General features: G+C 41.3%; 1 protein-coding gene across 1 annotated transcript; it reads right to left on the minus strand.

Moving 5' to 3' along the window:
* Positions 1–215: 215 nt before the first annotated feature.
* LOC140871185 (uncharacterized) lies at positions 216–2,370 on the minus strand. Its single transcript, XM_073273615.1, has 4 exons — positions 1,266–2,370; positions 834–1,030; positions 455–727; positions 216–341 (listed from the first exon to the last, which is right to left on the minus strand). The coding sequence occupies exons 1-4, from the start codon at positions 2,368–2,370 to the stop codon at positions 216–218; spliced, it is 1,701 nt and encodes a 566-aa protein (XP_073129716.1).
* Positions 2,371–12,681: the final 10,311 nt, after the last annotated feature.

Here is a 12,681-nt window from a genome sequence, read left to right on the forward strand (position 1 = left end):
CCAAATACGGCTGGAAAATGCGGTTCATAAGATCCATGAAGACCGCGGGCGCGTTTGTCAACCCGAACGACATCATGAGGAACTCGTAGTGTCCATAACGAGTCCTAAAAGCTGTCTTGGACACATCTGACTCCTTAAATTTCAACTGATGATATCCGGAACGGAGATCAATCTTCAAAAATACAGAGGCTCCCCGCAACTGATCAAAGAGATCCTCAATTCTGGGAAGCGGGTACTTTTTCTTTACCATCACTCCATTCAATTCTCAGTAGTCTATGCACAACCTTAGAATCCCGTCCTTCTTCTTCACAAAGAGTACCGGTGCGCCCCACGGAGAGAAGCTAGGGCGTATAAACCCTTTATCAAGCAACTCCTGAATCTGCTCTTTCAATTCCTTCATTTTCGTAGGAGCCAATCTGTACGGTGCCTTAGAAATTGGCACAGTACCGGGTACCAAGTCGATAGAGAACTCGACTTCTCTATCAGGTGGGATACCTGAAACATCGCCTGGAAACACATCCCCAAAATCTCTGACGACGTCCACGTCTGAAATATCTGGACGGGTTGGCAACTCCGTCAAAGATAAACTGGCTAAGAATGCCTGACATCCATCATGCACCAACTGCTTAGCTTGCATGAAAGATATAATCTGAGTCCTCCTCGAACCCCTAGTAGCTTCAAACCAAAATGGTTCTTCTCCCTCCAGTCTGACCATCACTGATCGCTGCTGGAAGTCAATAACCACAACATTCTTCTTCATACAGTCCATCCCAAGTATTAAAATCGAACTCAGGCATGGGCAATACTATCAGATCCGCCCTCACTGATTGTACTTGCAACAAGAGTTCAAGATTCTTCACTATATTCCTTGTGGAAAGCTCTTTCCCTGATGGGATGGTCACTGTGAATCCACCAAACAGCTCTTCACACTCAATACCCCGCTTGCGGGTAAAAGCCTCCGAAATGAAAGAATGTGTAGCCCCTGAGTCTAACAGGGCTCTAGTGGCTATATCGGCTACCAAAATTCTACCTGCATTAAAAGTGATTACAACCACGGAAACATTGAAACCAATTAAGGCAAGTCCTTCTTAGGTTCAGTATAAGTCATCAAATTCCCAATTTTGGAATTATTCAAGTCAACACAACCAATTAACACGAAGCATGCAACCTAAAACAAGTTCTCATTACCCAAAGAAAAGCTCATAATCGAAAATTTCATATATGAACCAATTAAATCACCCTTAATTAAATGCTCTAAATATTACCTGTGATGAGCGTGGTATCAGGGTTGGCCTCCTTGGCCTGCATCACATAAACTCTCCCCTGAGTCGGCGTCTTGCGCAATAGACAATCTGAAACCATGTGTCCTGGCTTCTTGCACCAATAACAGACTCCAAAACCTTCCAGACACTGTCCATGATGAGCACGATGGCAACTCGGGCATAAAGCTCTCTCCCCCATCTTGGGAGGAGCGGCTCTCCGTGCCCGCTGACCCTGGAGTCGCTGAGCATGATGTCCCTGGGGCCTATGGGCCAGATGCCCCTGAGGTCTGAAGGGTCCCTGCTGAAGCTGTGGCCCAGTGAATGAACTCTTCCCATGCTGCTGCTGCGGACCATGAGATGGTAGCGGCCTCTTACTCTGTGCCTCAGTGCTGATGCCCCTCAAAGTCTGCTCAGACCTCAAAGCTCGTCTGAGCGCCAAGGAATAGTCAGGTGGCTCCGCCATGAGTACATCTTGTCGGATAGTGGGTCTTAGCCCAACAATGAAGTGTTGGAGCTTCTCCGCCTCGTCGTCCCCAATCAAAGGCACAAAGTGGCAACCTCGCTTAAATTTCACCACAAACTCAGCCACTGATAGGTCTCCCTGTCGCAGGCTCAAAAACTCCATCTTCAAACGGGCCCTCACATCTGCAGTAAAATACTTTTCAAAGAAAATCCTCCTAAACTCAGTCGAAGGCAGGGTAGTCATGTCCACTGTCTTCTCTACTCCCTCCCACCAAAGGGCAGCATCATCCTGGAGGTGGAAGACAGCACAGTAGACTCGATCCGGATCTCCCAACTGCATGTAGCGAAAGATCACCTCAAGCGAATGGATCCATCCCTCCGCTACTAGTGGATCAGTGGTGCCAACAAAGTCCTTTGGATTCATATTCCTAAACTGCTCATAAACAGTCCCAAGTCCAGCCCTCGGAGCATCCACATGTCGCTCTAGGATACGGGCTAAACCAGCTAGCACCTGCGTCCCAACATCCGTAGCTGGCGGGGGTGGCGGAGGAGGAGGTGGCGGCGGCGAAGGAGGCGGTGGAAGTGGAGGAGGTGGTGGCGGTGGAGGAGGCGGTGGCGGCAGAGCATGTCCACGACGAGTGACCATCTGTACGCAAGTTCAAATTCCCTCATTCAAATTTCATGCCTTAAGAAAAAGATTTTCCTTAAACTTTTACAAGCTCAAAAATTTGAAGGATTAGCGGAAATAAACTTAAACAAATAGCAATAAATGCAGTTAAATCTTACAGACTTTGAGGCGAGATCCCTTCGAGTTTTGGCAACCGGTAGTAAGCACAGCCCAAACCAAGACCGTGCTCTGATACCTACTGAAACGACTTCGTGACTCTAAAATAGTTATTTAATTTAATAAAGAAAATACGTGATTTTTCAAAAAATTTTGCCATGACTCGTTTTAAAAAATAATAAAAGCCAACCTGTCACAAAAAGCAGCTCAACAAATGAAATAAACGCCTAGTAAATTTAATCCAAATACGATAATCATAAAAAATCTAGAAAGGGGAGTTTATCCCACCTAGTTGCGGAATAAAAAACTGTTAAGTTTACATGCCAAATATTCTGATGCAGGGAAAACACCTCCTGCAAACGACTGACAGGGTATGAAATACTACGACTCATAAATGAAATCATCAGAGTTTGCGGAACAACTAAAAGCACGTCGGTCAAGGGCCTGCACCACCGGTGACCTCCCCCTGGGGATCCTGCCCCTCAGCCTCAAAGTAAAAGTCATCACCTGAAAACAAAAAAGTGGAGTGAGTCTAAAAGACTCAGCAAGAATATGAGAGGGGGGGGGGGGGGGATAACGAGTAATACGTAAATACAAGCACAAGCAGATTAAAAATAACTTGTAGTAAAATAATTTTGTGCCCTTAACTTAAAATAAATTATTTCTAAATGAAAGGAGTGAACATGAATGACACATATGCATGGCTAAGTCAAACATAAATAATTGAATAAACTGATCTTAACATAGTCATAAATATTGAACTTAGATCCTTGAATTGTGACTCTGTGATTTCGATCATGATCATGGCTGCAGTGCACTATGTTGCAAGGAAGTCAGGATAAAACCCAACCCAATCTTGCCCTGAATTGGTAAGGGAGGCCAAGATATCTCTCAGCCCCACACAAACACATGCTAAGATAAGGAAACCCATAATTTTGTAAGGGAAGCCAAAACATCTCCCGGCCAAACACATACACATGAATAAATGTAGTCACAACCATCTCACTTCGTTCATAAAAATACTTCCTTTCATACTTGAATATGGACTTAGCATGCATATGTAAATATGACGTACATGTAAATATTTGACCACTGATCATGCAAATGAATCACTCATGGATGACCTGGATGGTGATTTAGGAGACAAACCAAAGGATGAGGAAGCTAAACCATAAAGTCGCGCTTAAGACAATTTGGTGTGGTTCGCCCGTAAAATATGTAACTTGTCGGTTTTTAGTCAAAAGGGATTCTTCTTGAAACCACGACTCCATGACACTTAGAACTAAGTAGGGAATTCAACCTCTTAATTTTATTCCTAAGAAATCATTTTATAAAGTTCCTATTGCCGGATAGCGGGCGTTTTTACTCCAAAATTCTGCACCTAGCCGGATCCAAAGCCTAGAACTCGACCTAAATTTAACCGACTTACTTCCCGCTTGAAACAACGTATTCCTAACACCCTAGACCATTTCCAAACCCAAGCCTTTAACCAAAACCCGAGCTTAAACCCTGTTTAAAAACCGGCTTCCGGACAGCCCACTCACTCTCAAAATTTCTGCTCGTTTCTCATTTTCAAACTCGACCAACACACCTAAGTATTTGTCTACAACTCCAGCCCCTATCCTAGCATCAAATCCAATCTTTAAGCTCACCCAAAGCCCTCCCTAAACTTTACTCGAGCTGGCCCAATAACTCTACAATGGCAGCCACCAAAACACACCAAAACCGATCCCAACCAACACCATCTACACAAAGCACCTCAACTCCATCCCTCAAGCTAACTTCAAGTCATCCTAGTCGCTACCATGTGAACTACATATCATACATGGTAGCTCTAAATCACCATCCAAATCAACCCACAAACATACAATATTTTCAAACCAAAACATGTTGGACAAAAGGTTTGTAGAATTTCAGAAATCACATGGCATCAATAACTTCTCCATTTCAAAATTATAATACAATCAGTACTCATAGATTGGCACAATGTGAACATTTCACAAACACCTACAATGCACAAACTTCACGGCCGAAACTTCAAGGAAGAACAGGGCACTCGAGCTATATATATATATATATATATATATATATATTTCTATGTAAAGCATGAAATGCAAGCATATAAATTCGATCATGAAGCATAATAAAGTATAGGAGACAAGAGAAGAAATCCCAAATCCTTTCCTAGCTAAGAACAAAGAAAAAAATCGAAAAGAAGAGCAGTGGCTACAGCAGCCGATCGGAGTTGGGAAATCTGTGCTTGAACCGAGCTGGAAATGAAGCTTAATCGCGCTCAAGATCCCGGCCGACTGCTAAGGAACGATTTCCCAGAGAAGAAATGGAGACTAAAGGCTTAGTGATGGTAAAGTGAAGAAGCCGATGCCTCCCATTGAAGAACAGGGAAAAATCTCGGTTGAGTGAGTGTGTGTGTGTGTGTTGTGTGTGTTTAGAGTGTGGCGTGAGTTTTGTGTGTGGCTAGGGTTAAACCTTTGGGTTCAAGTGCTAGAATAGGTAACCCTAGAAAAATGAGAGTGTAGGAATTTCAAAAAAGGGGAAAAAAAGAAACACACTATTAGAAAGAGCTAAACCCCACTAGCAATTAGGGCTACAAATTAAATCGCACTAAATAAAAAATACGAGCTTAAGAATCTTAATTTAAAATATTAAATTAGATTTTACTAATCAAGAAATAAAATACTAATTTTTGCAAAAGTAAAAGTAAAAAAAATAATAAATTCTAATGCGCGGGAAAAAAGCAATATTTAGGCAAATAAATTCCGAAAATTAAAATAATTAAAATTATAAATAGTGAAAATAGTTTTAGGCATGGAACTCTAATTAAGGAAATTTTAGGCGTTACAATTGAAGTATCTGATTTTGAATCTGAATAGGAAAGATTTTGCATATATCTTTCTTCATTTTTCCACATATATTTTGTAGTGATATTAACCCGGATCCACTACTAATAAGAGATTTAAGCTTAATTAAGCATGAAATAAACAATAATCAGAGATATACTGCGGAAAACTTAAATAAATGCTGAACCAGCAGAATAAAACGGGTAAATAAAAACCAATATATAACCTAATTGAAATAATTCAATATCCTAGCTACTACTCCTGCAGCTCTGTTTGGTCACCACCTAATCCCAAGTCCTAGTGGAACACCTACAACTGCCCCGTCGAATGGGGTGTCCAGAAAACACAGAAAACACTGGACGTGAGCATTCAAGCTCACTACAAGAGTACGAATATACATATACCATGCATGCACATGCAATATGACGGGTGTTGGAAAACCTATCCAAAAGACTGCTCAGTCAAGGCGTCATGATATGTAGTACGCTGGGCCGTCGCGTCAGGAGGTGGCTCCCATACCATAAAATTGTGGATATATCCGGACCCAAATCCATGGAATCCATCCACTAAAACTTAGGGCTCAACGACTCCTACTACGGCTATGCAAGTCAAGGCATAAAGCTCAATATGTTCATGCATGCAGCATAATCTCAATGCATATAACAATGCCACAGAAAACATGCAAACATAATGCATGTATATTCAACCTGATATCTTGGATAATACGTCCGTACCTCAGTAATATACTCCTAGATGCTCCTCATCTACAGTCCAACACTACAATTCAAAACACACATGCATCACTATTGTAGTAGCCCGTAACCAAGTGAAGTAATTAAGGGAAATAATCGCAATTAAAAATCCTAAGTTCGGACGATCCAAAGCCAGGATCGAAGGCTTCGAACGTGTTCGGACGCTCCGTCGGCAGGTTCGGACGGCCCGATCGGGATCAAGTATTACGTCATTTATTATGTCAGCAAAGTGACGTCATGGCTGATGCATTGATGGGACTTCGGACGACCCAAAGTTCAGATCGGACGCTCCGATCATGTTCGAACGCTCCGAAGCTGGTTCGGACGGCCCGAACTCCGTCTATAAATAGGGGTTCCGAGCCTCATTTTTAGATGCACCATTCACCTCTTTTCTCTCGATTCCTTAGTCTTCTAGCTTAGATCTAGGGAATTCTAGGCGTCCCATTGGGAATCCAAAAGTGGCGTAGCGATCCAGAAGTCGTAGCGGAGCTGTGGCCTAGTTTGAGGCAAGCAACAGCAAAGGGCTTACGACGGACGCAGGTATAGCTTTTGCTTCCTAAAAATATTTAGGAGTATGCAATAGCTTAGTTAAGGCTTTTAGAGCACTATAATGATATTAGTATCATTTGGCAGTGTAGTGTAGATTATAGGCGTGGACCTAGAGTTGGTAGAGCTTGCCTAGTATTTGAGGTACGAAAGTACTGTTCGAGATATCTTGACTGAGTATGCATGTATTTTGTGACAACATGATTTATATGACATGATTATATGCTGCATACGTTTGCATAAGCTATCTCTTTTGATATGTCTATTAGTAGGGTTTTACCCTATCCTGTTAGTGGATGGACTTCCATCGATTTGGGTCCGGAGTATCCACTGGTTTTTGGTATGTGAGCCACCTCCTGAAGCGACGGCACAACGTGCTACATACCATGACCCAGTCTGTCTTTGTTATCTGAATCTTGGCCTCTAGTCAGTAGGAGGTACACTTGCATTCATGTATACTCATACTCTCGTGCTGAGCGTTTTATGCTCACGTCTCGTACTTTGTGTATTTGGACACCCTATTCCATGGGGCAGATTTGCGATTGGATGATGCGGGTGGATCCAAGAGGGGCTAGACAGTGGTTGGCCAGCTGGAGCTTCACCTAGGATTTTATTGTATTGGGTTGATACAGTATTTTGATTTGGTTGTATAACTATTTGGGTATTTACATATTCTTTTTCTTGGATTGTATATTGTTATTGCTTCCGCAGTTTAATTCTGGCTTATTGTTTTAATTAAGTTAATTGCATGACTAAGTTTTTGATTAGTAGGTGATCTCGGTAAGGGTCACTACAACTAATCATGCTCTAAAAGCCTTAACTAAGCTAATAAATACTCCCTAATATTTTTAGGGAACTCGGACCATACCCGTGTCCGTTGTCAGCCCACTGATGGCGACTGCCCCACAACTTTGGAACCACACCTCCTACCACTCTGAAGACAATCCTGCCAACTCCTCGACCAACCTAGGTGACTAGAACACCTAAAAATACCCTATATAGAGTGAGAGAGGAAGAAGTTCAAATGATGCACTGAATGAGGCTCTCGGACCCTTTTTTTATAGGCGGAGTTCGTATGGTCCGAATTGTAGTGACCTGCACCATGATCACCTAATAATCAGAAGCTTAAGCATAAAATAAACAATAAATAATCTTAATCAGAGTAACTGCGGAATAAAAAAATACCAGGTAAGCAAAACCTAGTGGTCAACCCTGCTATCCGGCCTTGGTCACCACCTAACCTCCCTGTCCCCAGGAGAACTACCTACATCTGCTCCATGGAATAGGGCATCCAGCCAACAGAAAACAACCGGAAGTGAGCCTAACATGCTCAGTACGAGATTATGAGTATACTGTATTATATGTGCATGAATGCAAATGAACTGGGTACCAAGACACTCAGGTCAAGAAACAAGCTCATGGACCGGGCCCAGGGTATATAGCACGCTGCGCCGTCGCCTCAGGAGGTGGCTCATATACTCAGTGGATAATGCTAACCTGATACTAGTACATGTGTCCAACCATCAAGGTGACCTGACACAAGACTTACGTATCCAACCATCCACAAACTCGTAGGGTGAGCACCCAACTAAAGGATACCTCTAAGGTAAAGGCTCAATATGCTCATGTATGCAACATAAGTCATGACATGATGTATATAAAGGTATATAAAACATGCAATCACATAATCCATGCAAACACATAATACATGCATACTCAATCTAGATATCTCGAATAATACTTCTGTACCTTACTTAAGGCAGATCCTAGAAGCTCCTCCTCTAGATCCAAGCCTACCATGCAACACTACAATGCATAAATCAACATGCATTACCTAGCATGCCAAACATCACCTACTAGGCTCTAAAAGCCTTAATTAAACTATAGCCTACTCCCTATTTACTATAGAAAACCAAAGTCATACCTTCGTCCATCGTCAGCCTGCTGATGTCGCATGCCCCAGAGCCTGGGCATAAGCCTAGCTACAACCCCTGGACACCTAGCCAGAGCTCCGCCACTCGGCCGATACTACGGACACTGTCCGCTATAAAATACTAATTCCAACTCCAACTCTTAATGAAAAAGTCCCGAAGTCCTTAAAATAAAGGCATAACGGGAGAGGAGAGGAAATTTGGCAATTCAAAAGTGAGCCCTCGGACCCCTATTTATAAGCGGAGTTCGTACGCTCCGAACCCATCTTCGGACGGTCCGAACTGCATGCTCCAACACGTCTCATGCATGCGTAGTTCGGACCCTCCGAACTGCTGCATGTCCGAACGTCAAAGACACCTCATTGCATGCATGGCCAGCTCGAGATCGGACCCTCCGATCACGTTCGGACGCTCCGAACCCAACAAGAGCTTCCAAATTCCTTAGTTGCCTCCGAACTTTCCTGGTTCAGACCCTCTGAATTGCCCGAGCCCAATAAGCCCATTAACCATTTTTCGGGCATTTTGGATCCAATTCCTTGGTCCGCTTCATTAAATGAAAATCCCTTAATCATGATTTATTAAATCTGAGCATGATTAGTTACTTAATCTAGTAAAATGGAACCGGACTACTACATTCTCCCCTTACTTAAGATATTTCGTCCTCGAACAATCTTAAGTATTGAATGCATTTATTATTGAATAAAAATATTTTATTCAGATTGAACATTTCACAAGATACAACTGAAATGCAACAATTTTCAAAGCAACTCTGGACAATTCGTACGCATACTGCTCTCACGCTCCCAAGTGGCTTCTTCAGTGACTTGATACAACCACTGAACTAAAACAAGAGAAGTTATCTTGTTGCGTAACATCCTGTCCAAAAGACTGTGGATTTTATTCCACTAAGCAACCATACTTGTTGAACTATATCTCATGTTATTGTCCAATAATCCAATTAGATTACCAATAAACCCTAGAGATATCTTTTCCTGGTAATTCAACTGTATCAATTCTTAGTTGAATTAATTCTGGTCCTTCAATCTGTCGCTCCCCCACTTCTTCCCAGAATAGTGGAGTATGTCATCATTGTCCGTACAATATCTCGAATGGTGTCATACCATTACTGTTGTATTTGAAATAAATCAGTGACAACTATTCTTGCCTTGTTGGACCAAAAACCAAAGAACACGCTCTTAACATGTCTTCAAGAGTACGAGTCTTGTGCTCTGACTGTCCGTCAGTCTCTGGGTGATATGCTGTACTCAAGCTGAGAGTAGTACCCATAGCGCGATGAGGACTCCCCCAGAGCCTGGAAGTAAACCTGGGGTCTCGATTGCTGACATGCTCACAGGCACTCCGTGCAATCAAACAATCTCCTGGATGTACAAACGTGCCATCCTGTCAAAACTGTAGTCCCTGTTATAAGGAATAAAAAGTGCTAACTTGGTGAGCCGGTCCACCACAACCCAGATAGCATCACAATTCCTCGAGCTCATTGATAAATGGGTCACGAAGTCCATCGCGATCAACTCCCATTTCCACTCAGGAATAGGTAAACTGTGAAGCAACCTTCCGGGTTATCGGTGTTATGCCTTGACCTGCTGATACAACAAACATCTAGAAACATACTAATACACACACCTTTTCATTCCTTCCCACCAGAAACTCGTACGCAATTCTTGTACACCAAAAGGATTCTTATACTTTATGACTAACACTTGTCATAACACCTGTGACAACGTCGTTGTTCACAATTTTTGATTTCCAGAACCTTTCAGGTTCTATTCTTGGAAATATCAATATAAATATTTTGTTGACTCAAAAGTCGATTAGTACAATCTCTAGTACCAATATAAAGTCATCTATCTCATAACTTGAGATAACACCTGAAAATACTGATTATCATGCCATGGATAATAATAATTCCTTACTGAATTCTGACTTGCGCTACTAGATGAACAAAACTGTTTCATCCTTCTTTGGAAAATTCCCTTAACCAAATATAATCTAGAGAATCCCCTGACTTGATCTCATCGAATCTAACATATCAATGGACTAACACATCCAATAGAAAAAGACATCTTGGAAAATCTGTGACAACATTACTGCTAGACCTGGTATCCTTACATCCCAGCTGCTGTCCTTTTTCCATGTCTAAACACTTGATGCTATCCTATTAGTACCCATTGAAATTCACACACTTTCTAGATCAATTTATGACAATAAAATCCCAAAAATATTGCAGAAACAATTCTGAGAACTGAATCTCTTGAGTACTGTACTCATCCTATCAGTTCTTATCACCAAGTGATAAACGATTTCAATTGTTCCTTCTTCAAGAACTTAACCTCCCCCATCATGGGGTTACAATATCTGTATCTACCACAGATAAATTAGAAGTAAAACTTCTTATCAATTCTTGTTAAGCAATAGGAAACCCAACAGATGAACTAGCATATTTCTTGGAACAACTACGTCTATCTCTGACTGCCTCAGATGATAGTCACAAATAGTCACTGGACATTAATCATGCACCAGTTTAATTATTTCAAAGCATTTATGATCACCTAAGTGCTCAACTTTCACTATCCAAGTGAATTCTCATACTGCCATAGCCATGCTGTAACTTAGCAGGCTCATGACATCTGTCAATCACTTAACTAGATCAATCATCTGATAGATCTCAAACTTTTCTGATACTAAATGTTCTTAGTTAGTAAATACTTATCTCATCACAGTTATTATCCACCAGAAGATCAAGTATCTTTTCAAGGTTATCCAATTGACACTAATTTATACTTTGATGTAACTGTTGTAATGATCTCTAGACTGAGTAAATTTTTCCTCCCCTTCTGAAGTACAAGAGACTTCCAGAATATCATTGGAAATATACTCCCCCATGTCTAGCCTTGATCACAGTTCACGTCTCCCAGTATAAGTCATCTCAGTGTCCTGATGTAAACTTGTCTTTACTTGACAATCCATCAATCAAATTCCAATTTTTACAGGAAAAATTACCTAAGTAAATTCATCACTTATAATTCCCTGTTCATCTAGTAATCAAGACCCTGATCACTAATTATACCTCTGATAGAATCAGACAATACTAGTCAAACCTCTTGGTTCTCCCCCAGTAACACGTGCGAAAACTATCCGTTTAGAATATTTTCTTGTCAAGGAATCCTTTCCAAGACTATTCTATCAACGGAAACAAAAATATGTAACTCTGATGAAGTCAGATGATAACTCATCACATCCCTTGGCACTAATCCAGCACCAAGTATAATTTGAGAAGACTCAAATAAATTATGTGTAAACTCCTGATAGTTATACCCATTGCTATGACTGTGCATACATCGAAACCGAGGTAAGTCTTATTATAATGCCAAACTAGAACAAAAGAATCCTTCCAGAGTACACCGGCATAAGGTTGCACTTACTATACCATCTCAAACCCGACAGACATCAGCATCCTGGTATAACTCATCCCCGAGTCTCTGATACTATGCAACATTCCTATCCGGACCAAAATCACTGGTCAAGGAAAATCCTCTGCAATAGTACAACTCAAAACAAGAGTCTGCAAGAATCTGACAATTCAGTCCTGTCACATCAAAAATTATTTGCTCAGAACGATTACTTATCAAGTAAAATCCATTCCAAGATTTTTCTGAAAACAAAACATCTGTATTTTTAACGAAAAAAAAATAAACAATACTAAACCCTGATACCACACCTGATATCTATCCAATCAAAAGCTATACCTTGTTGTGACTGTTGCCAAATTCTTAGATTGAGTAGCCTTCCCTATATAGTCCCTGGAGCACAAAGGCTTCCAAACAACCTCTGAAGTATGAAAACTTCCAGATAAATACCGACTAAGGGTTGCGCTATCCTCACGTTTAGTCCTGGTCACAGTCCAGAACTCTTGTTATTTCTTAGCCTGGCATCCTGATGAAAAATCCATCATCACAAGACAACAACCTAAAAAAAGGTCAAAACAATCCAACTTTTCTAAGGAAATCTACCTAAACTCCCATGCTATAATAATGGTGAAGGATTAAATGATGCAATTAAAAACAT

The sequence above is a fragment of the Henckelia pumila genome, unplaced genomic scaffold (genome assembly GCF_033568475.1).
Source record: "Henckelia pumila isolate YLH828 unplaced genomic scaffold, ASM3356847v2 CTG_429, whole genome shotgun sequence".
Lineage (NCBI taxonomy): Eukaryota > Viridiplantae > Streptophyta > Magnoliopsida > Lamiales > Gesneriaceae > Henckelia > Henckelia pumila.

Excerpts from the sequence above, each read along its gene's own strand:
- LOC140871185 (XM_073273615.1), bottom strand. The coding sequence starts at position 2,370 with ATGGTCACTCGTCGTGGACATGCTCTGCCGCCACCGCCTCCTCCACCG. Across the intron at positions 1,031-1,265 it reads TGATACCACGCTCATCACAG|GTAGAATTTTGGTAGCCGAT; the intron begins GTAATATTTAGA and ends CTTTTAATGCAG. Across the intron at positions 728-833 it reads ATCTTGAACTCTTGTTGCAA|CAGCGATCAGTGATGGTCAG; the intron begins GTACAATCAGTG and ends ATTGACTTCCAG.